We start from the raw sequence: 23,130 nt of genomic DNA, 5'->3' as shown, positions 1-23,130 counted from the left end.
CTATCAATACTGTATAGGTTTTATTATTATTATCATTATTATTTTGCATCTTCTCAGCTCAGTGCCCTGTGGCAGGGAACCGGCCACAGCACCCTAAATCCGGCGTTGCCTCAGCACAGGGATATAAAGAGCTTTCTAGCATGTGCGTCACTATAAATTGGTGCTTTTCAGAAGAGTAGCCACCCTGAATTGCTTTGGGAGGAAGGGTGGGAAGGGAAATTTAATAAACAAATAAATAAATGGACGTGTCAGGCTCTGGTAGCAAGAGTCTGGTGTCAACTTCAGACCTAACACGTTTATTATGGTAAACTCTTTTGTGGTTTAGTGATTCGCCTTTGTGGCACTGGGCAAAGTAAGCTTTACAGAATGCAACAATAAAGAGGTTTAAAAGCAAACAACCCCTTTTTGAGATCAGTTTTGGGAACTGAAGTTGCCACCATGGTTTCCTGCAACCAAAGCCCTCGACGCTCCAACAGTACTTTGATTCCTTTCATAGAGCTCCATGGAAAAACCCAAGTGTTTTTTTATTTTCTGATTTGTTAGATCCTCAATAAATATCACTCTCTGATGCACACTCTATTCATGGTGCACACTGGTGTTTTTTGTTTCAGCTGTGATAAAAATCACAGCCGAAACAAAAACATCAGTGTGCACCATGAACAATTATAGAAAGAGCTAAAACCTAAAGCTGAGTTCCTAATAAAAGCATTTGGCACTTTTGCCATTTGGACTCCTCTGCCTCCTGAACTTTTGCCTTGTAAATAAGCCCACAGAAGTTACTAGCCTACAATTAAGAGAGAGAGAGGGTAGCTGGGGCTTCCATACTGGTCCCGGAGATTAGGAAGCCCTTTTCTGCAGCCAGCATGGTAAAAAAAAAACAGGCTACTAGTGGCTCCTTTAGCAGGCCATTTAAAAAGTTGCCTTTTATCATATGTGCCCGTCCACCACAAGCCTCCTGCGTCAACTTGCTGGCCAAGGAGGAAGGGGCAAGTGATCCTTCGCTCCTCAGCCAGGCTCCTCACTTGCCTGTATAGAACTCCTAGTTGCCTATAGCAACCAGGAGAGTTCTTAAATACAAAGTTTTACCAGCCTCGCATAGCTGCTTGCATATAGACTTTTTAACCTTGCGTTGAAGGATGTAAGTAAGTCTCCTTTCAAGCCCTGAAAGCTGACCAAGGGCAGTCTTCAGGTGACTTAAAGGTAAAGGTAAAGGGACCCCTGACCATTAGATCCAGTCGTGACCGACTCTGGTGTTGCGGTGCTCATCTTGCTTTACTGGCCGAGGGAGCCGGCGTACAGCTTCCGGGTCATGTGGCCAGCATAACTAAGCCGCTTCTGGCGAACCAGAAAAGCGCACGGAAATGCCATTTACCTTCCCTCCAGAGTGGTACCTATTTATCTACTTGCACTTTGACATGCTTTCGAGGTTGGCAGGAGCAGGGACCGAGCAACGGGAGCTCACCCCGTCGCGGGGATTCGAACCGCCGACCTTCTGATCGGCAAACCCTAGGCTCTGTGGTTTAACCCACAGTGCCACCTGCGTCCCACTTGCTGAAACCTAAAAGGAAATGTCTAGGGCCTGAAGGTATCCTTAAGCTGCTTGTGAAAGTCGTCACTGTGGTGGTAGCAACCACTGGGGCACGCTCCTTTGGAGACCAGATCCGCCTCCTTTTTGGCAGCCTCTCCCCCACCCCACCCCACCCCGCCAATACCACCGCTTCAACAGCCTCTTGGCAAATAGGAAGCGCTGCTGGTCTTCTCCCAATGGCAGAGGGTTGGACTACAGGGGTCGGCAAGGTTTACCTCGCCTGGGCTGGTTCACTCCAGCGGAGATCCCTTCATGGGCCGGACTGTGCCTGCGATTTCCAGTGCCTGCGTCTGCACAGATGCGATTTCCGGTGCTGTGGAAGCGAGTCCCCGTGCTGTGCCGGTTCAGCGCAGCGGGCGGGGACTTGCCGGGCGGGCAGCTCAGTTTGGGGGTGGCTCATGGTCTGGTTAAATGACCCCTATGGGTCGCTTGTGGCCCATGGGCCTTAGGTTGCCTACCCCTGACATAGGCTTTCAGTTCTACAACTGGGCATGCGTCATTTGAGATGACGGAACATAGGAAAAGGGACTGTTGCTATTTAAACCCCACCAGTCTACTACCCTTAGTATTGCAAGATTGTCCTGAGAGCACTTGGACTAAAACTGTCAACCAAAAAGCTTTATTTTTCTGGTTTATCACCGCAACAATTATTAACACTGGACTCCAGAAAAGCAAATAATTTAGACAGCACCTATCGAGCGACAGAATAAATTGGCCACGATAAGGAAATTTTGTCCATGGTATGATTATTTCCCACCTAGTCATTTTGACGCTCCGGCACCCTGTTTGCAAAATTTGACAATTCCAAAATACAGACACGCTTTTGCTTTCGCAAGATTGAATATACTGCCTTCGGCTGTATTTGAGAGTTGATTTAAAAAAAATTCTCTGGAAAAACAGTTGTGTCCCTGTGGAGATGGCAGTATTGAGTCAGTGGCTCATGCGCTTCTGGCTTGCACTCTGTATAAGGATTTGAGGTTATTGCCCCTCTATTATTCTCCATGTTGGGTCGCTCAACCATTGCTACTGTGGCCTTCCTTTTAGCAGATCAAGGTGATCAGGTTACAGCAAAAACTGCAAGGTTTTTAGTGGGGGCAATTAGAATAAGCTCTATTATTTGATTATTGATGTAAACCTCTAAAATATATTTTGTATAGTTACGTTTTTACCTCTATCTTCAGTTCATATTATTTTATTTTATTGCTATGGCTAGTGGCTGATGCAAATAAAGATTCTTCTGATTCTGAAAAGGACTGTTGCTGTCACTTCTCCAAAAAGAAAAAACAGTCTTAAAAATTCATAGGGATCTCAATCTGAAATAGCTGTTCAATAATTTAAATTTCAGGGAGTTCTGTAGTAAACAATGGCATTTAATCTGATACGGAAAACTGATCTAGTTAAACCAAGCATAAATATCAAGTTGCTAAGCATCGCATCCCAGTGCAAACTTAGACTGTAGCTTGCAAACTGTGTACAGTATTTCCTTTCAACCAGTCCAAGAAAGAAAGTTTACACTTTCTATATTTTAAGCTTGAGAAATGCACTGAAGTGGTACACCGTATCCCCAATTTTATCTTCTTAGATACTTCTTTATTGGACTTGTGGACATCTATTTACTTTTGGGTTTAGTCACTCCATGGACACCTTCAAGCAAGACCAGTCAGTAGTCAGCAGGATGCAGAAAAAATACTGGAAAACAAAACAAGTTTTAATAAAGGTTACAGGAAAGAAAGAAGATGAACATGTGGTAGCATCTGACGCAGAATTAGATGCCAAAATAGAGGTAATTATATACATACATATATCGGAGAGAGATTCATTTATAAGTACAGTTCTTTAATAATACCATGGGTGGCATACAACTTTTACTCAGAGTAGAACCATACCATTAAATCAGGGCTATTACTTCCAATAGGTTTACGCTGAGTAAAACTTAGCTGAATTTATCAAATGGTTATTGATTCAGCTTGTATTTGGGAGGATTGCTAGTTAAATCAACAGTTATTTCAATGTTCACTTTTGTTTTTCTGGCCAAATTAATTTGCTGACACACCTTTTATTTTTAAGGTTTTTCACAGCATTCAGGTGACCTGTACAGATCTTCTGAAGACAATTGAAAAATACCAGCAGAGACTTAATGGTAAAATGGACAAAAATCTACCTGTTTGTTGCTTTATAATAATGCTTTGCTTGATGTCAGATTCCTTAATCCATGTTACAGTGAAATAAGATATATATTCTATACTGAGTGAGATGAATGTTTTCAGGCTTTCAGTTTTTGCCATATATTATTCATAGCACTTTACAACAAGAGGTGTACCATAAGTTAGTTAATAATTCCTGCACTTTCAGGTTGTGAGATTGATATTAAACAGCTGTGAAGATGGTGGCAGGCAGCAGAGTGAATCAGGCCCTTGGAATGTACTTTTGAATGCTTGAAATATCCCCTCATGGAATGGAATGTCAAAGGACCCAGTTCCTTTTCGATGTGACCACAGGGCTGCTCACCCATCTCTACTTTCAGTAGTTAATTCATTATATCCTTGTTGTCAGAACAGTGCAGCTATGAAAAACTACAGTAAGCCTATGGCTAAAGCCAAAATCACATAGTCAAAACACATTGGGTTCAATGGTGGGTTTGACTCTCATGAGCATGCGTATCCTGCAATAGAGAGAACCTCACATAGTTTATGATCTAACAACGTCACTAAGAAGAATGCTTTTCCTTTCTTGACCTTGCTTTTAATTTGTGTGAATATGTGTGAACTGATTTATTATGTATCTCCCTTTTGTAGATCTATCTGAGCAGGAAAACGAACTAGGGCTTTTTTTAAAGTTGCAAGCAGATCAGGGTGAAGCTCAAATTGACAAGATGACTGATGCCACTGGCCAGGCCCTCTGTTCTTCTTCCCAACAAAGGTTTGTGTGTCGTATAAAAATAATACGTTGACTAAGGGACGCGGGTGGTGCTGTGGTCTAAACCACTGAGCCTCTTGGGCTTGCTGATCAGAAGGTTGGTGGTTTGAATCCCTGCGCCGGGGTGAGCTTCCGTTGCTCTGTCCCAGCTCCTGCCAACCTAGCAGTTCGAAAGCACACCAGTGCAAGTAGATAAATAGGTACCGCTGCGGCAGGAAGGTAAACGGCATTTCCATGCGCTCTGATTTCCATCACAGTGTTCCGTTGCGCCAGAAGCGGTTTAGGCATGCTGGCCACCTGACCCGGAAAGCTGTCTGTGGACAAACGCCGGCTCCCTCGGCCTGAAAGCGAGATGAGTGTCACACCCCATAGTCGCCTTTGGCTGGACTTAACTGTCCAGGGGTCCTTTACCTTTACCTTTTACTTAATACGCTGACTGTCAGATCCTTTTCTGATGTTCCAGAGTGCAAATTGCTTGAATTGAGACAAGAGTAAGAACACTTCTTTAAAAACCAATGAATCCACAAGTGTTAATTTCTCTCTGCTAGCTCTGTTTGGGTGTTCTTCACTCCCATGTTGAACTACATGAGAACAAGGAGCACATTGCACCGAGTAGCCTCATGCCTGATGTGGCACATTCTTCCCTTGATATCTGCAAATATAGCACAAATGTCTGTAGTGAGAGGGCCTTTGCGTGTATCACTGTATGTGTGAAGCCTTCTCTGGAATCTGCAGGCAAGATAGAAATTCACTAGGGGAAGGGAGGGTATGATCTCGGCTGTATCTGACTGGGCATGATAGGTAAGACCAGTTTTTGAAAATGTCTGCATAAGAAACTTCTGCAAAGACCATTTTGACTAAAAGCGTCCATGCAGAATTCAAATTGCATTCATATATGCTCAGGTTATTATTTGCAAAAATAAACTTTGCTGCAAAATTACATGACTTGACTGACTATGAACATATCCACGAAATAGTGTTTAGGATTAATGGATAAAATTCCAATTTTTTAATGGTATTTTTGAAGTAAATGCAATGTACATCTCAGTTGGATAACGTTTAAGATATTAATAGTCTGGTGCTCTTTATTGCTATGCAAGCTCAACTTCACATGAACCTCCCATTGAAATCAGGCTGCAGTTTTAAAAAACCTTTTTTCAGTATAAAAACACATTTCTTTGTTATAAGGTAAGGGCAGACACAACTATTTACAACATGACTAGTATTATTTTACTTAGAAGTAGGGTTTCAGTATCACTCATGGTTGTTGTACATACATCATTGAATGCAACACCCTCAACTTTATTTGCTTTTTAACAAGGACGTTAAAATAGTAACATGAATTAAGCCTTTCTGCAATTCAAATATTGATGATTGGAACTGCTCATTGTCCTCTATATCCTCTGCCATGTACCACTGGTGTTTTGATGTGATAACTAATCCAGTTCACTTTCCCCTCACTTCAGGCTAGCTCTTTGCACGGCTTTGTCTCGCCTCGGACAAGAACTTACAACCTTTAGTCGGAGAGCCGTGTCAGATACTTTGCTTACAATCAATCGAATGGAGCAGGCGCGCACAGAGTATAGAGGGGCTTTGCTGTGGATGAAGGATGCTTCGCAACAACTGGACCCAGACACTTGCAAACAAATGGAAACATTCAGAAAAGTAGATATTCCCAAAGCTAAGATTTCCTAGGCCAGGTTTCCCCAGCCTGTTGCCCTTCAAATGTTTTGGACTACAACTCCAATTATCCCTGACCATTGGCCATGCATCCTGATGTCATGTGTGCAACATTGCTGTTAAGTTGTGGGTGAACATATCAGACGACACAGCGATTCTTCAAACAGCTCTTGTTTATTCACAGGCCAGAACAGAACTGAACTGAAGGGTTCAGCCAGCCTGCTTATATAGAGCTCCAGTACAACGTTACTGTAACAATTTTCTAAAACTATCCAAACACTGAACACTTTCGATCCCTTATTTGCATAACTATCTACAGTATCCCCCTGCTGGCCCAGGGTGAGAACTTCAGTACATAACAATGCCCCCCCCCCCCCCCGTGATCATCCTTGCAAGCCGGCGCCTCTGCTAATGGGAATTGTGATCCGAAAGGTTGGGGTAGACTGTTGTAGGCCCTGTTTCTTCCAGGAATTGTATCTGGAGAACGTTTGGTGATGAGTTTCAAGCACATGCACTCTCTTCCGAAATGTTTCCATGCTCCATCACACCAAGAAGTGGGAATCCCATATTTATTTGTACTTTAAATCCCCCTGGTTCTGCAGGATAAAATGCATTTTTAGAGATTTCAAGAAAGGAGTTAAAGGGAAAGAAACAAAGGCTTACTTGTCTTTAATTAAGAGTAATAACTCCTGGGGTGTGAGTTTGTGTAAATATTGGAGGAATAGGAAGACACATCCTCCTAAATAATCACTGCAGAAGTAATTTATTCTTTTGCTTATGTTTGTTTGAATTGGCAAGGAGATGTCCAGTCAGTGCTTCAGCGTGTGAGGAATATGTAGAGTATACACATATCAGTATACAACATACAAAGAAGCTAATGGGAGTTGTCATAGCACTAATACAAGGTTAACTGTTTCCCCATACCGTATGTGCCAAGCCTGATCTTATAGGCTGCTGTGCTTGTGCAGAAGCTCATATGATTAGGCTGCTAAGTATAAATAGTGAATTTTAGAGCATGCACCTAAACGAGTATTGTGCTTATTTGTTTGCTTTCAAACATCATTTCAGTTTCCTCTTTAATTATTCTAGGTGCAGATGCAGGTAAGAAATACCAAAACACAATTTGATAAGCTGAAGACGGATGTTTGTCAAAAGGTGGATCTTCTTGGAGCCAGCCGCTGTAATATGCTGTCACACTGTCTTGCTGCCTACCAGGTATCCGCTTCCATTTTAGACGGCGTGAGAATTTCTATGCCATTGATGAATGACCTTTGAAGCTGAACATGTTTAGCTTAATGTAGCCCCTTCCTGTGTTCATAATGATCTAGTAGGCGTAGGATGCTTAAGAACAGCTGACTGATGGAAGTATAAACGATATATTAGGGTGACCTAGGTCCCATCTGTGGATGGGATGCGGGTGGCGCTGTGGTCTAGACCACCGAGCCTCTTGGGCTTGCCGATCCGAAGGTCGGTGGTTCGAACCCCCACAAGGGGGTGAGCTCCTGTTGCTCTGTCCCAGCTCCTGACAACCTAGCAGTTCAAAAGCATGCCAGTGCAAGTAGATAAATAGGTACTGCTGTGGCAGGAAGGTAAACACGTTTCCGTGTGCTTTGCTTTCCGTCACGGTGTACGGTTGCGCCAGAAGCGGTTTAGTCATGCTGGCCACATGATTCAGAAAGCAGTCTGTGGACAAACGCTGGCTCCCTCGGCCTGAAAGCGAGATGAGCGCCGCAACCTCATAGTTGCCTTTGACTGGACTTAACTGTCCAGGGGTCCTTTACCTTTACCTTACACATTTAAAAGCAGCATCATGCCACTTACCGTATTTTTTGCTCTATAAGACGCACCAGACCACAAGACGCACCTAGTTTTTGGAGGAGGAAAACAAGGAAAAAATTTTTCTGAATCTCAGAAGCCAGAACAGCAAGAGGGATCGCTGCGCAGGGAAAGCAGCAATTCCTCTTGCTGTTCTGGCTTCTGGGATAGCTGCGCAGCCTGCATTCGCTCCATAAGACGCACACACATTTCCCCTTACTTTTTAGGAGAGAGAAAGTGAGTCTTATAGAGCAAAAAAATACGGTAAATCAGTCACAGCTTCCCCCAAAGAATCCTGGGAGCTGTAGTGATGTTCAGGGTGCTGAGATTGGTTTAACAGTTAATCCCTCTTTCGAAGCAAGTCAGAGGATAGCAGCTATATGAGGGGAATAGGAATCTCCTCACCACTCTCCGCAGCCTTAACATAACTACAGTTCCCAGAGTTCTTTGAGGGAAGCCATGAATGTTTAAAGTGGTAGAACAGTGTCCTACATGTACAGTGCAGGTGGGGCCCTTGAATAGTTAAAGGCAAGCTTTCCCTGTTCACCTTAGAATTAGATCAGTTTTTTTAAAGCTCCTGTAGAACACCCAGAAAAAAAATGTCTGTTTGTTTTTTCCTCCAGAAAAAGACAACTCCACCCTTGCTCTCTGTGCTGTTTCACCTTTTTTCCAAGCTAGCTGTGCAACCATAATTGACTAAAATGTGTCCCTAAATAACAGCTCTGGAGGGCAAGTGTTTCCTGATGATACTTTAAGTGTAGCCTGTCCACTTCAATGCAATCATATAGAAAAATAATGACATCTATTCATTATTTACTGTATATCCTTTGCTATTTCAATTTTGTGCACAAAATGATTTTTTAAAAGATAATATCTCACTCACACACACACGTACGTACATATACTGTAAATGTATTTTACTTTGCTTTCTTTAGATGACCTTTTTGCATTTCTGTGAAAAGACTGTTCAAAAGATGAATGAAATTAATGAAGGCTTTGCGCATCTCCACTCGTATCATCAGAATGCATGTGAGGTAAAGATATTTTTCACTTAGTTGGTCAATTAAAAAAAACATGCCAGGTCTAGAGAAGTAAGCATACTGCATTTTGCTAGCTAGTTTGGGATTGTGTTTCCTTGCTTGTATCCGTTTTATAGCAGAACCTCAGTTGTTGAATGTAATCTGTTTCGGTAGACGATTCAACTTCCGAAATGTTCAACAACATATGCACAAAGGGCTGCCAGCAATTTCCACTGAGAAAATTGAAAAACACTCCACAGAGGCCGTTCGACTTCTGAGGCACGTTCGAAAACGGAAGCAATTACTTCCGGGTTTTCACCGTTTGGCTTCCAAAACATTTGGCTTCCGAGTTGCTCAAAAACCGAGGTTCCACTGTATTTCAAAATATACTGTTTAGTATTTAGGTCAGTCAGCACAGCATATTCTGCGCTCCAAGTGTATTTTCAAGTGTATACTTAAAACATCTTAGCCCCAAATTACTCATTTTGGAAAGATAGAAGGCCACTGCCAAGCTGTGTCTTCCTAGCAAAGTGTAGTTGAAAAAACGTGTGATGTGATAGCATCATATTGATATCTCCCTGTCTCGTGCTGCTTGTGGGGCAGAGGTGTTGTCAGGGAGAGGCAAACGGGAAAAGATGAAAGGACAGAAACCAGCAGTTATAGAGAGCCTAAAGAGATTATCAGCAGCTTGTCGTCTGACAGTCAGTCTGACGTAGAGGGGGACGAGGATGAGCCTGGGACAAGTCATGCTGTGCACAGAGGAAGTAAGGGGAGGAGTTTTCGCAGACTTGCATGCTGGGTGCGGAAAAGGAGGAAGTAACATTAGAGGGAGCAACTCCGCACAAAGGGGAAGGAGGTTAATGGAAACGCTGGAGATGTACGTTTGAACTTTGTCAAATAAATCAATTGTTTGGAACTGGCTGGGAGCCCGGAGTCTTATCTATGGCCAGCTGGACAGCACTAAGCCTCTGACAGGTGTGAAAAAACTTAAGACATGTAATGACATGTAATTAATTTTCCCATCCACAAGTTATGACTTTTCTTTATCTGAAATACGTGGTGTGAGCCTTAGGTGTAATTCCAAAAAAACTTACATATGAAACAGGATTGGGCTTACAATCACCTGGGAGAAAGTAGTGGTTTGTCTTGCAAGGCGACATCATGACTGCCAGCATATTCTCCTCTATTATTTTAATGTCCTTTTAGTTGTTTAGTTGCAGTTGGCTCCTTACCTCTCTCGCCCATACCTAGCCACTGTGATCCACGCGACGGTCACCTCCAGACTTGATTATTGTAACTCGCTCTACGTGGGGCTGCCCTTGAGACTGACCCAGAAACTCCAGCGGGTGCAGAATGCCGCGGCGAGACTCCTTACAGGGTCCACGCTGCAAGATTCACATTCACCCTGTTACGGAAAAATTCCGGGTGCTGATTTTCCTTGCCACCCGGCTCGTCGGACAATGTCCGCGGGTCCTAGCGGAAAAATGAGTTCAGCCGGAGACAGGAGCAATGAACGGAGATCCCAAGTTTATTGCGCAACAGGTTCAACAAGTGGCATTGAACCCCGAGAGTGGGGCGACATAAACTTTTAAAGGTTCCCTCCAGGTCCCAGAATACAGTGCAGAAAACGTCACATATACATCATAAAGAGGTGGGGTTACACGGATCAGCAGTACAAGAAATTGGGTGATGGGTTTACACAAATCAAGGTGGGGCTACATAGATCAGCAGTATAGTAAGGTAGGCAGGGCGGAGATCAGCAGTACAATAAGGTAGGCAGGGCAGAGATCGTATGGATCAGCAGTATAGTAAGGTAGGCAGAACAGAGATCAGCAGTATAATAAGGTAGGCAGAGCAGAGATTAGCAGTATAATAAGGTAGGCAGAGCAGAGATTGCCTGGAGTGGTAGAGATATGCATAAACGTTTCCTGAGTACAGGTGATGGCAAGACAATGGCATAGCCATGCATCGCCCATTATCTGGTATTGTCCGGAGGAAGGGCTTGGCTGGACCATCCGACAGGATTAGGGTCTTAACACCTTGCTTGAGGGATTATGCTGGACAGGGGGGTGTGATGGAGTCCTAGAGAAATTGAGCAAACTGGCACGTTGATTTTCTATGAATTTTATAGATTTTAGTCCCTTTTGACATTGACAATTGGAAATAAATTGATATATTGTAGCGAAGAAGAAGGTGAAGAAGACATGCCCCCCCTTCCGTAACAGTCCCCCATTCGGAGATAGATTTGCATTAAAGTTCTGTAAGAACTTGCAAATCTTTTCTCCGCACCCTAAATCTCGGTGAAGGTAGGGGTGCCGTGTGAGTGGGAATAGGCCCTAATGGAAAAGGAGGTGGGTTGAGCAGGGCAGCAAAGGAGGGAGCAACACTGACCAATACAATGTACATGCGTGTTATAGATATGCGCTAACTAATAACTTAGTATCTACCGTACCAGAGGTGTGGGTTTATGCAAACCTGAAAGGGACTTGCAAATCATGCCTCTTAAGGCCATTTGCAAGTATAGTAGTGCAGATAGCTGGATATAGGATATCGCGTAAAAGGACACCTGTCGTATTTTGTTTAATAGTGGTCTATGCTTTACATTTAGCAGGAAGGTCCACTACTGACTGAAAAAAAAATGCAGTTTGCTTTGTTCCCCGCCATTTTTGTGTTCTCAGGTGTCAAGGTAGCTCTTCTGTGGTCTCACAGTAGTGGCAATCCCTGGTGAATCCACTTAGGGCTTTCATATTAACCATGTTGCCTGGCACCCATCACAGCTGGCACAGGTTTGGACACGTCCTGAGGGAAATATCCTAGCCTTGGCCATTCCATGGGATTTTATTATTATAGGCTCTGGTCTTGCAGTCATGGGAAGTTGCTCACTTGCACATTAAGGACCAAAAGCTAATTGCAGCCTGGATACACTTGCCCAATTCAAACTGAGTCCAATTTGAATTTATCTTGCCCCATGGTTCTCAACTTCCCAAACCAATCAGTTAAAATAAAACCACTCTTAAAGGGCACTCGTCCAAATAAGTCAATTTAACTCTATAAGGGATGATTCCTGCTAAACCAAAGCATATATACCTTCCTGAAGCTTTTCCTTGGTAAAGTGAGTTTTAGCACATTTTTAAAATGGGTAGGGAAGTTGGCAGAGTGCCAGGTGAAACAATGAAATATGGTTATAAATTCATCTAAGTCTAAACATTGGATTACATAATAGCCTGATCTGTTAAAAGGCATAAAATGTATGAGGATCCTCCACTGGGGTGTAAGGAATAAGACATTAGACATAAAACACACACAAAAATAGCCACAAAAATAGCCCCCCCCCCCCATTTGTGGAAATGACACACTGTCAGACACATTTCAACATTCCTACGTAATAACACATAATACAAAACAAACTAATTAAATATCAGTTGCATATCTTGAGACATTTGGGATATTTTATATATGTATCTTGAGGTTCAAAAGTCAGAAAATGTCCTTGTAATTCAACTCCACCCCCCGGCAGTCTATATCCTTTGAAAGAGATAGCTGTGGCCACTTTGAAAACTTTGGTGTCTTGTTGTTGTGGTGGCGAAGCTTTTCATTAGGTCCGTAGTAACACACTTGTAGAAGTGATATCCTGTAAGGGCAGGGTGGACTTAAAAGACACAGTTAAAATAATAAAACACACACACAAACACACACAATGACCTATGAGGAACCAAAATAAATAAATGCTAAGACACAGAATTTTAAGAAATCCGAAGTAACAATGAAAATAAAAGAGTGTTTCTTGATGTGACAACATCGGCTAGAATGTTAAAAGCAAAATACTGGAAAATGACTTAATGGCAATTTAAAGTTGTGCAAGTACCTTGAACTAGCCAAATGACAGAATTAATAAGAAATGCTCAGGCAAAAGGTAAACAAATACCATTCCACAAACAATGTTTGGTTATGCTTCGATTAATTTCATAGACCATGGAAAAACGGATTAAATAAATGGAAACAGATTATTTGTAACTTTAAAAGTGTCAAAGCCACAAAGAGATGGAAGTCACTACTACAGCAGGGATTTCACAGAACAGAAAGAAAGTTGTTGTGGGAGGAAAAAGGGACAAACACTTTGTTATCGGGGTTCACATATCCTGTTAAAAGGGAAAATTATTTCATGTGAGAAGCCTGTCAGGAAATGCTGTTCCTAAAATTGCACATAAACAAAGTCTGTGACTTAAATCCCATTGAGGGGTGGAATGCTTTGATATTTACCTGTGAAAAGAATTTGGCATGTTAAGATTTCAAACTTGGGACACATTAAGGGTGATTTCTCTCAATGGTTCCAAGTTTTACATAAACCTCCTCTCTCCCCCCTCTACAGTTCCCCCTCCTTCCTCTCTCTCTCTCTTTTTCCTATCTCTTTTTTTTTTTAGCTGATCTAGTCTCTGTGCATGTGTGGAGTTCATGTCTCAGCAAATCTTCTATACTATTGAAATGTCGCATCTTTTGGCAAAATTAGAATTTGAATAAGGGAAGGGTAAGGAGGAGTAGATTTTAAAAGAGGGTTAGATTTAAAACAAAAAAGAGAAACTCAGCAATTGAAGTATTCACCAACAAAAGCTAGCAATTTCAGCCCAAGCAAAGCGACTGCTTCCTTTATGTACAGGAAAGGGCTAATATCCCTCTGGCCATTCGCAGAACAATGCCACGCCCTTATATATGGGAAAAATGGCCAGAGAGTCAGAATTCATAGGATTTTTTTTAACATTTTAAGTTATTTCGGCCTTCCCATTTGCAGACAAAAATTTTCCTGCCCCTTTATTTACAGGATTGGTCAAGGCCCATATGTATTTGTATGTGTTTAAACTTTGAATTGACTTTGAAGTCTGATTTTAAATAGTAGACAAAATGATAAACACTGTAATCACTCAAATGCTTGATATTACCAGTTGTGCTTCAAAACATCACAGCTTCACCTCTCACCTTTTAAAACTAAAGAGCAAAGCTAGGCTGAATTTCAACTCCATCACCACACCAGAATTAAGAATTACCCTGCAATGCTTGCGGACACATGTCCTTCCACACAGCCACAAATTGGGAGAGTTGAAAGGGACCCTAGGGTCATCTAGTCCAACCCTCCAAAATATGGGGTTCACAGCAAGATTTCACAGCAAGATTTGTACTACCAAAGAGATACACACATACTTATGTACACAGGCACTACTGGGGAAGAGAGCACACTCAATGCTCCTATCATGTACTAAGGAAGAGGAAAATAAAAGTATCCAGTTTTATACAGAACCCTCTAAAGGAAGAACAGTTTCCTAAGATAAGATAGGAAGAGAATCTGGGAGAGAATATTTTATAAGCATAGGGTTATTTCAGTTGATATACCCACTCAAATAATAGAACCAGTCCTGGATTTGATTTAATGTCTCTGAACTACGATTTTTAAATAACGATATAAAGGAAGGTGAGATGTCGGGTACTTTTAGCAAAGAATGTGCCCCCTTCCCTTGTTGAAGGAAGCTCACTCAGGAGTAAATTCACTTGGCACAGAAGTAAGAAGGGGGGGGGGATCTGAAAGAGACAGAACCAAGTGGGGGAGGTAATTTCCAATAAGAAGCCAGGAAACCCTAGTTGATCTTGTATCAGGACTGGACTCTATAGATAGACAATTGTTGTCTATCAAAGCTTCTACCTTTTATGTGCTTCATGAAATAAATATACTGCATTTTAGCTTGAGAGAGCAGTTGTGCTCAACTACGCTTTTGCAGCAGAAACATCTAATTCACATTAGAAACATTCACATTCCAGAAACATTAGAAACATTCACATTCCAAAATAGACTGTAGACTCACAATCTGAAAAGTTGCGGCAAAGCAAGAGGTGGGGTAAACATTTGCACCCTTCATTCTCATTTGGTCTTATTTAAGACTGATAAGGTCTAGCATGGCTTCCTTAGTTTTAAAATTTTGAAGCAAGCTTGCAGTTTAAACTATGCGCGCTTAAGAAAGGCAGTCTGTCAGAGACAGAAGGAACAGACAACACACATAACAGACAACATGTAAACACACATATTCTCATATATGTATTAACACACAACACACATAACAGACAACATGTAAACACACATATTCTCATCCTTTAGTTGGTTATTGCAAGGAGTTGGGCTGCTTCCTTTAGCTTCATTAAGTGAAATTAGTAGGAAGGTCCCACATGGTTTTAAGAGCCTCCTTGCCTCTTCAAACACCACCAGTTAACCAAACTGGCAGGGCTCACAATGCTTAGTTGACTGGGTAACCCTTTATATATAAGCATGCGTTGTTGTTGTTGCTTTTGTTGTTGTTTTCTTTTGGGGGGGGGATAGAGAAGGGAGAAGGAGAGGGGTTGATTAGGATTTGGGTAACTTGTACAGGGGGCTATAGTAAAGAGGGGTCTTTCGTCGCTTGGCGACTTCCTTAGTGGGTTTTTAAAGAGCTCTAGCTATCCGGTTCCTTATATTTCCTTCCTATTTCCTTAGTCAATAACCTGGGGTCCTTTTCCACTCTGCCGATCCTGCCCAATTCCTCATGGGCTATCCCTCCTGGCAACCTCCTACCTATCGCCACAATCTCAGGAAAAGGGGCCCTACTGAACGCCCGCGCCGTGCGGTGCCAGATCGGGTGATCCCTGGATAGAGTTTTGAACCGAAAATCCCCCTTGCTTTTGGAAGCGGGCTCACGCACGCTACACGTGTTACGTGGCACCGACCAGTGCGGCTGGGATTGATACAGAAAGCCAGACCCCTTCCTGCCCCCTCCGTAAGGGCGCTCGGGAAGTTCGGAAGAAGAATTCCAGACCCTTGCTTCAACTGAGAGAGTCCGTTGCGGGGAGTCGGCTGTCTTTCCAAGCCGGGTCTCTCCGTCTTATTTTCGGACCCCCAATTGGTGCAGCTGACTGGAGGGTTTGAGAGGAGAAAGAGATAGAGCTCAGAACCCCCTTTTGGGTCGAGCAGCAGTCCACGGTCTCTCTCACCAATTGGACCAAGAGACAGGCGAGAAGGAGCGATAGAGAGGAGGGCAGAGAATTCAGTTGCCAGGAGATTTCCACCCCTTTCCCACCAGTGCACTGGATTTTTCCTTTTCCTTATACTCACGTGTCTTCTATGATGATCCCGGGATTGATGAATAAGCCGGCTGGATCCCTCTTTGCTCCCCGGCTGAACTCCTGGGGCTTTTGATTACCGCCCGGAAGATGGCCGGGGGTCCAAAGGATCTTCCCAGGCAAAATGGCCTGGTGCCGGCTGAAGATTTCGGGGCCCCCGGTCAGCAACGCGGGAGAACCGCAAAGCCCCACGTTGGGCGCCATCTGTTACGGAAAAATTCCGGGTGCTGATTTTCCTTGCCACCCGGCTCGTCGGACAATGTCCGCGGGTCCTAGCGGAAAAATGAGTTCAGCCGGAGACAGGAGCAATGAACGGAGATCCCAAGTTTATTGCGCAACAGGTTCAACAAGTGGCATTGAACCCCGAGAGTGGGGCGACATAAACTTTTAAAGGTTCCCTCCAGGTCCCAGAATACAGTGCAGAAAACGTCACATATACATCATAAAGAGGTGGGGTTACACGGATCAGCAGTACAAGAAATTGGGTGATGGGTTTACACAAATCAAGGTGGGGCTACATAGATCAGCAGTATAGTAAGGTAGGCAGGGCGGAGATCAGCAGTACAATAAGGTAGGCAGGGCAGAGATCGTATGGATCAGCAGTATAGTAAGGTAGGCAGAACAGAGATCAGCAGTATAATAAGGTAGGCAGAGCAGAGATTAGCAGTATAATAAGGTAGGCAGAGCAGAGATTGCCTGGAGTGGTAGAGATATGCATAAACGTTTCCTGAGTACAGGTGATGGCAAGACAATGGCATAGCCATGCATTGCCCATTATCTGGTATTGTCCGGAGGAAGGGCTTGGCTGGACCATCCGACAGGATTAGGGTCTTAACACCTTGCTTGAGGGATAATGCTGGACAGGGGGGTGTGATGGAGTCCTAGAGAAATTGAGCAAACTGGCACGTTGATTTTCTATGAATTTTATAGATTTTAGTCCCTTTTGACATTGACAATTGGAAATAAATTGATATATTGTAGCGAAGAAGAAGGTGAAGAAGACATGCCCCCCCCCTTCCGTAACAACCCGGTGCTATACCAGCTGCACTGGCTCCCGGTGGAGTACAGGATCAGGTTTAAGGTGCTGATTTTAACCTTTAAAGCCCTATACGGCCTAGGACCCTCGTACCTACGGGACCACCTCTCCTGGTATGTCCCACGGAGGACCTTATGGCCTTCAAACAAAAACATCTTGGAGGTCCCAGGTCAAAGAGAGGTTAGGCTGGCCTCAACCAGAGCCAGGGCTTTTTTGGCTGTGGCCCCGATCTGGTGGAACGCTCTGTCACAAGAGACCAGGGCTCTGCGGGACTTGACATCTTTCCGCAGGGCCTGCAAGACAGAGCTGTTCCACCAGGCCTTTGGCCAGGGCACAGCCTGACTCCCTCCTTTGGCAATCTTCACAGAACTTTAGCCCAATGGTTGCCATCAATTTGATTTGAATTAATTTTATAATGAAATGATTTTAGAATGTTGTATTATTTTATTGTTGTTAGCCGCCCTGAGCCTGGCTTCGGCTGGGGAGGGCAGGATATAAATAAATTATTATTATTATTATTATTATTATTATTATTATTATTATTATTATTATTAGATTTAGGAAGGGCTATTCCAGTTTGGAGAGAGATATTTGTACTGATTAAGTCCCTGCTGGAACAACAGCACCTCCATGGCAAGAAGTGTCCCCAAAAGCCTTTTAAGATGCATGACTGTCTTGAAAGGAAAGGGAAAAATGAAGCCTTAACTGTGACCATAGTAATAATATGAAAAAGAAACAAGGCTTGGTAATTCTATGAATATGTGGCTCGAAGAGTCTGCTTCCCTTTTCCACGATTGTGCTTAAGGGTACAGCCCTTTATTTTACACCAGCTGTGGGGCCTTAGCACCTGGTATACCTTAGCACTCGGTCCAGTATACCCGAAGGAGCGTCTCCACCTCCATCGTTCTGCCCGGACACTGAGGTCCAGCACCAAGGGCCTTCTGGCGGTTCCCTCGCTGCGAGAAGCCAAGTTACAGGGAACCAGGCAGAGGGCCTTCTCAGTAGTGGCGCCCGCCCTGTGGAACGCCCTCCCAGAGAAAAATAACTACCAAACTTTTAGAAGACATCTAAAGGCAGCCCTGTTTAGGGAAGCTTTTAATGTTTAATAGGTTATTGTATTTTAGTGTTTTGTTGGAAGCCGCCCAGAGTGGCTGGGGAGACCCAGCCAGATGAGCAGGGTATAAATAATAAATAATAATAATAATAATAATAATTATAATTATAATTATAATTATAATTATAATTGTAGAAGCCAGTGGGGTACATAAAAGCCGCTGTCAAGACAGGTGCGCAAGGGGGGTGGTGTTAAGTTGTGGGTGAACATATCAGACGACACAGTGATTCTTCAAACAGCTCTTGTTTATTCACAGGCTAGGACAGAACTGAACTGAAGGGTTCAGTCAGCCTGCTTATATAGAGCTCCAGTACAATGTAACTGTAACAATTTTCTAAAACTATCCAATCACTGAAGGTCACTTTCAATCCCTTGTTTGCATAACTATCTACAGTATCCCCCTGCTGGCCCAGGGTGAGAACTTCAGTACATAACAGGTGGGAATATGAACAGGGTTGTGTGATAGGGGTTGGATGGTTGTGGCATTGTCCCATGTCTTCTCAGGAGGATTCCAATTAGGTCCTGGGGCTGGGGTGCTAGCCTGCAGGGGTGTCTGGGGCATTAGAGATCTGTATCCTTGACTCGTGTGATGGTGGGTGTTGTGGTATTGCGTGCTTGTGTGTTGTGCACATTGAGGTGGCATCACATCGCCCTGCCATACCCTCAGATTAGCCAGTGTGGATTTACTGCTCCATTTGTAGCCAGCATAAGAGCAGTGCCTCTCTCATGTCGTGTGACTGGGGGCCAGTGATGCTGTTGTCAAGGACGTTGGAGGCACGGCTCATTTTTGCTGTGTTTTTACATGCTTCTCCCTCTTCGTCCTGTGCAGAGTACATATTGATACAGTGACGTTTCACTGGCATACTGGTAGCATTGTCCAGCCCCAATGTAATTGTGATAAAGAAGGGGTCCAATATAAGTCAATAGGTAAATAAATCTAATTACGAAGCATAGTATTTATTCTTTCTCCCTAGAAGATAACCCATCAGATGGGTTACTAGCTTAGCAATGTTCTAATATCAACAGCAAGCTTTCAACACGCACAGTACTTGTTTAAAACAAATTACATTAAGGTTTTCTGTTTTTTACTATGGTGGCCTGACAATTATATGTATAGGAAAGCTAATACTCTTACACAACCAGTCTTAGCCTAATACAACTCTTGTTGGAGGAGATCAAACTATAGGCAATTTTATTTTAAATGACAATTTTATGAGCAATTGCAGAAGCTTGTTAACCAATCTACTGAGGAAGAGAAGGAGAATGCGGAAGAAGAGAGCACCCCTGAAATGCTTGATAAGTAAGTTTTAATGGTTTAACATGTCAGAGATCTAAATAGCCCAAACTGAGCACGTAGTCCATCTTTTTGCATGCCAGGTAAGGCTAAGGAGGGAGCAAGGCTTACTTCATTTGCTGGAGGCCGCATGGTGGTGGGGAGAAAGAGGCAGACCAAGTCAAAGGGGTCAGAGCAACTTGTATATCTTGACATCATACAGTGGTGCCTCGCAAGACGAAATTAATTCGTTCCGTGAGTTGCTTCGTCTTGCGATTTTTTCGTCTTGCGGAGCGTGGATTCCCGGGTATTAACGGCTTTAAGAAAAAGGAAACAAACCTGCAAGACGTTTTCGTCTTGTGAAGCAAGCCCATAGGGAAATTTGTCTTGCGAAGCAACTCAAGAAACGAAAAACCCTTTCGTCTTGCACATTTTTCGTCTAGCGAGGCATTCGTCTTGTGGGGCACCACTGTAATTGTTACCATCCTGGTTGCTGAGAGTCTCTGGAGGAGACTGGCCTAACCATTCCCTTCCTTCATTCTCCAGGCTCTTGCAAGTGAATAAAGATTTCCTTAGCTGGTTCTCAGTGTCATTCATCTTGAGTGGGGACCTGCCAGTGTCTATTCCATTTAGGGTACACTTTAACAACTGATTCTAGGACATTGGTCTGAGGACCATTTTGTAGAAGCTAAGCAGCTCTGAGCGTGGTCAGTGCCTGGATGTGAAAGATGGGCTATAAAGATGCTAAATAAATAAACTGAAATGAACAGAAGAGTCTGCTCATGAACACCTGGACTGCTTGATGCTCGGTGTAGGATGGGTATTCATGTGCTGCCAGGCCAGTTGGAGACACTAGTGCATGGGAGGGGGGGGAGGAAGAGAGATCCTCTCTAGGTGCTGGATCAAGCAGGTACACACAGCTGCTGTTACTCTCTAAATCCGGGGTCAGCAAGGTTTATCTTGCTTGGACCCAGTGGCGTAGCGTGGGTTGTCAGCACCCGGGGCAAGGCAAGTAATTTGCGCCCCCTAACCCGTGGATTTGCGCCCCCTAACCCGTGGATTTGCGCCCCCTAACCCGTGGATTTGCACCCCCTAACCCTAACCCCCAGATGTTGCGCCCGGTGCGGCAGGCCCCCCCTGCACCCCCCACGCTACGCCACTGCTTGGGCCAGATCGTGCGCCCGCCCACAAATTTTGGCATGTGCAGATGCGATTTCCGGGGTCTGCGTCTGTGCAGATATGATTTCCAGCGCTGTGGAAGTGAGTCCCCACGCTGCACTAAACTGGCAAGCGGGCAACTCGGTTCGGGGGCCGGTCAAAAGACCTCAGCGGGCCGTTTCCGGCCCCTGGGCCTTAGGTTGCTGACCCCTGCTCTAAATATTTGATGCACATGTTGAGCGTCTGCGCTGTATCTTTTACAAGGGCTGTCAGATGTGATCAACTTGGTGAATCCAGCGAGCATGAATACCTTGTTGTGGCAATGGGAAGCTACCAACCTACACCCTCCCCACCCCCCATATCCCATTTAGAGACAAACAATACCCACTGGTTTTACAACCCAGGCTGTGGGTTTTCAGCTTTTAAAATAAATTCTTTCTAAAATTAACATAATACTTAAGGGCAGGGCATTTTCAGCCGGAACTCGCAGGCACCACTGCCATTATAAGAGAACAAGGGTGGCATTCATGGTGAGTTCCGGCACTTCTTTTTCTAGGGGGGGAAAAGCACTGATTAAAGGAAATAGAGCAACTATTCTGTGCAGATATTATTCCTTGGATCTTGTCCATATGAATTCAGAAATAAAAATTGGAATCCTAAGAAAACTTACCTGGTGATATGCTATTTTGAACTCACTGGGATTTACTTTAGAGAAGGTATATGTATATAGGCTTGCACTATTTTTACTAATATTACCACAAATAAATGCTTGCAGTGGCATAAAGCTTGATAAGACTTTTATTTATTTTTACTCAAGGCTGATTTTACTGGATGAAGATGCCTCTGAAATTCTTTCAGACTCAGGTAAGATGCCAAATAGTTGGTTAGATTATCTCTGGAACCAGTAACAAAGGCTTTGTGGTGTTTCAGGGCCCCCAGATGATGATGAATATTAGGGAGTGGGGAGCATTTTGGATTCGCCACTCCATTATTCTTTCCCTTGCATTCAAAAGGTTCCAGATTTAATTCCGGGCATCTCCAGGAAGGGCTGAGAAAGAGTCCTGGCTTAAACCTGGAGTCTCACCGCTAGTCAGTGCCAACATTAAGTAAGCTTGATGGAACAATGATCTAAATCGGAATAAGTCAACCTACTGTAATATTTATTTAGTTCCAAATTCATTTATAGAATATTCAAGAGGTGTACAAAAGTAGAGCATAATACAGTGGTACCTTGGGTTAAGTACTTAATTCGTTCCGGAGGTCCGTTCTTAACCTGAAACTGTTCTTAACCTGAAGCACCACTTTAGCTGCCGGAGCACGATTTCTGTTCTCATCCTGAAGCAAAGTTCTTAACCTGAAGCACTATTTCTGGGTTAGCGGAGTCCGTAACCTGAAGCGTATGTAACCTGAAGCGTATGTAACCCAAGGTACCACTGTACTAGTAATAAAACAAAATTAAAAATATGAAGCCAACAATAATAAAAAAGCTTCAGAAAAGTTATGTACTGAGTTGAATAGGATCCAAAATGCAGCAGTCTGATTGGTCCTAGAAGAATGCAGCAGTATGATTGGTCCGCAGGAGCCACCCAATCCAGCTCCAGGTGGAAGTGAATCCACAACCTGATTGGCCTACAGGAGAATCCCGGAATTAGCCAATCACGTGCAGCCCATTGTGTAAATAATGTATATAAAGCAGATATTGTGGGGGAACTTCCATTTCCTCCTCACCACTATGAGCTGAATAAAGAGCATGAAATCCACTCTCAACCGAGTATATTTCAAGAAATAAGCTAGTCTAAGAAGTCAAAAAGAACTAGGCTATCATAGATAAAAGCATGTACAGTACTTGAGTCACAGTACGGTTTACTGCAGGATCATGCAGCACCATCACCAAATCGTCATCCACAAATCTAAGTGAGAAGGATGTGCGTAGGGGGAGAGGCAGCTTCTCAGATACCCTGGTCCAGGGCTACATTTAGCAGTAGTAGGGAGCCTTTTCTGGCCAGTGGGCCAGATCTTAATGGCCCTTATGGGCAAAAGTTTGCAGGTGAGTGAAATTGCACACCTGTCAGTCACCTGACACAATAGCCCTTTGTAGGTTCCCTGTGCTGCTGGCTTAAACCTCCAAAAATCAGAGGTTTATAGAGGAGAGCAGGCATGTTTAACAAAGGGCTTTGAAACAGCCTCACCCTGTTTGAGCCTTTGGTTTTTGGAGGTTCAAAGAGCAGTGCTGGGAGGGAGAAGTGATTTCCATTGAATAAAAACTACTGTCCACTCCTTGAGCAAGGTACACTTACACCATCTATCAGTTAAAAGAGGTTTAAAGACTGTCTCAAGGCAAATCTAAAAATATGTAGTATAAACACCAACAATTGGGAAACACTTGCCCGCGAGCGC

General features: G+C 43.6%; 1 protein-coding gene and 2 long non-coding RNA genes across 3 annotated transcripts in view; all 3 read left to right on the top strand.

Moving 5' to 3' along the window:
- Nucleotides 1–23,130, top strand: part of ICA1L (islet cell autoantigen 1 like) — a 32,404-nt gene that overhangs the window by 1,927 nt on the left and 7,347 nt on the right. Inside the window, 8 exon segments of the mRNA XM_079980192.1 lie at nucleotides 3,171–3,371; nucleotides 3,656–3,728; nucleotides 4,384–4,507; nucleotides 5,971–6,169; nucleotides 7,274–7,399; nucleotides 8,935–9,033; nucleotides 19,520–19,602; nucleotides 21,551–21,597. Of these exon segments, the coding sequence (XP_079836318.1) occupies nucleotides 3,171–3,371; nucleotides 3,656–3,728; nucleotides 4,384–4,507; nucleotides 5,971–6,169; nucleotides 7,274–7,399; nucleotides 8,935–9,033; nucleotides 19,520–19,602; nucleotides 21,551–21,597 (952 nt within the window).
- Nucleotides 9,040–18,239, top strand: LOC307220376. The gene is made up of 3 exons (XR_013840858.1): nucleotides 9,040–9,623; nucleotides 9,994–10,231; nucleotides 17,744–18,239. It is a non-coding gene; the product is annotated as an uncharacterized lncRNA (long non-coding RNA).
- LOC307220408 lies at nucleotides 20,053–21,292 on the top strand. The gene is made up of 2 exons (XR_013840868.1): nucleotides 20,053–20,548; nucleotides 20,748–21,292. It is a non-coding gene; the product is annotated as an uncharacterized lncRNA (long non-coding RNA).

The sequence above is a fragment of the Podarcis cretensis genome (assembly GCF_951804945.1).
Source record: "Podarcis cretensis genome assembly, chromosome: 1".
Classification (NCBI taxonomy): domain Eukaryota; kingdom Metazoa; phylum Chordata; class Lepidosauria; order Squamata; family Lacertidae; genus Podarcis; species Podarcis cretensis.
Note: the sequence above shows the minus strand (reverse complement) of the source record. Positions and strands in the feature narration are given on the sequence as shown.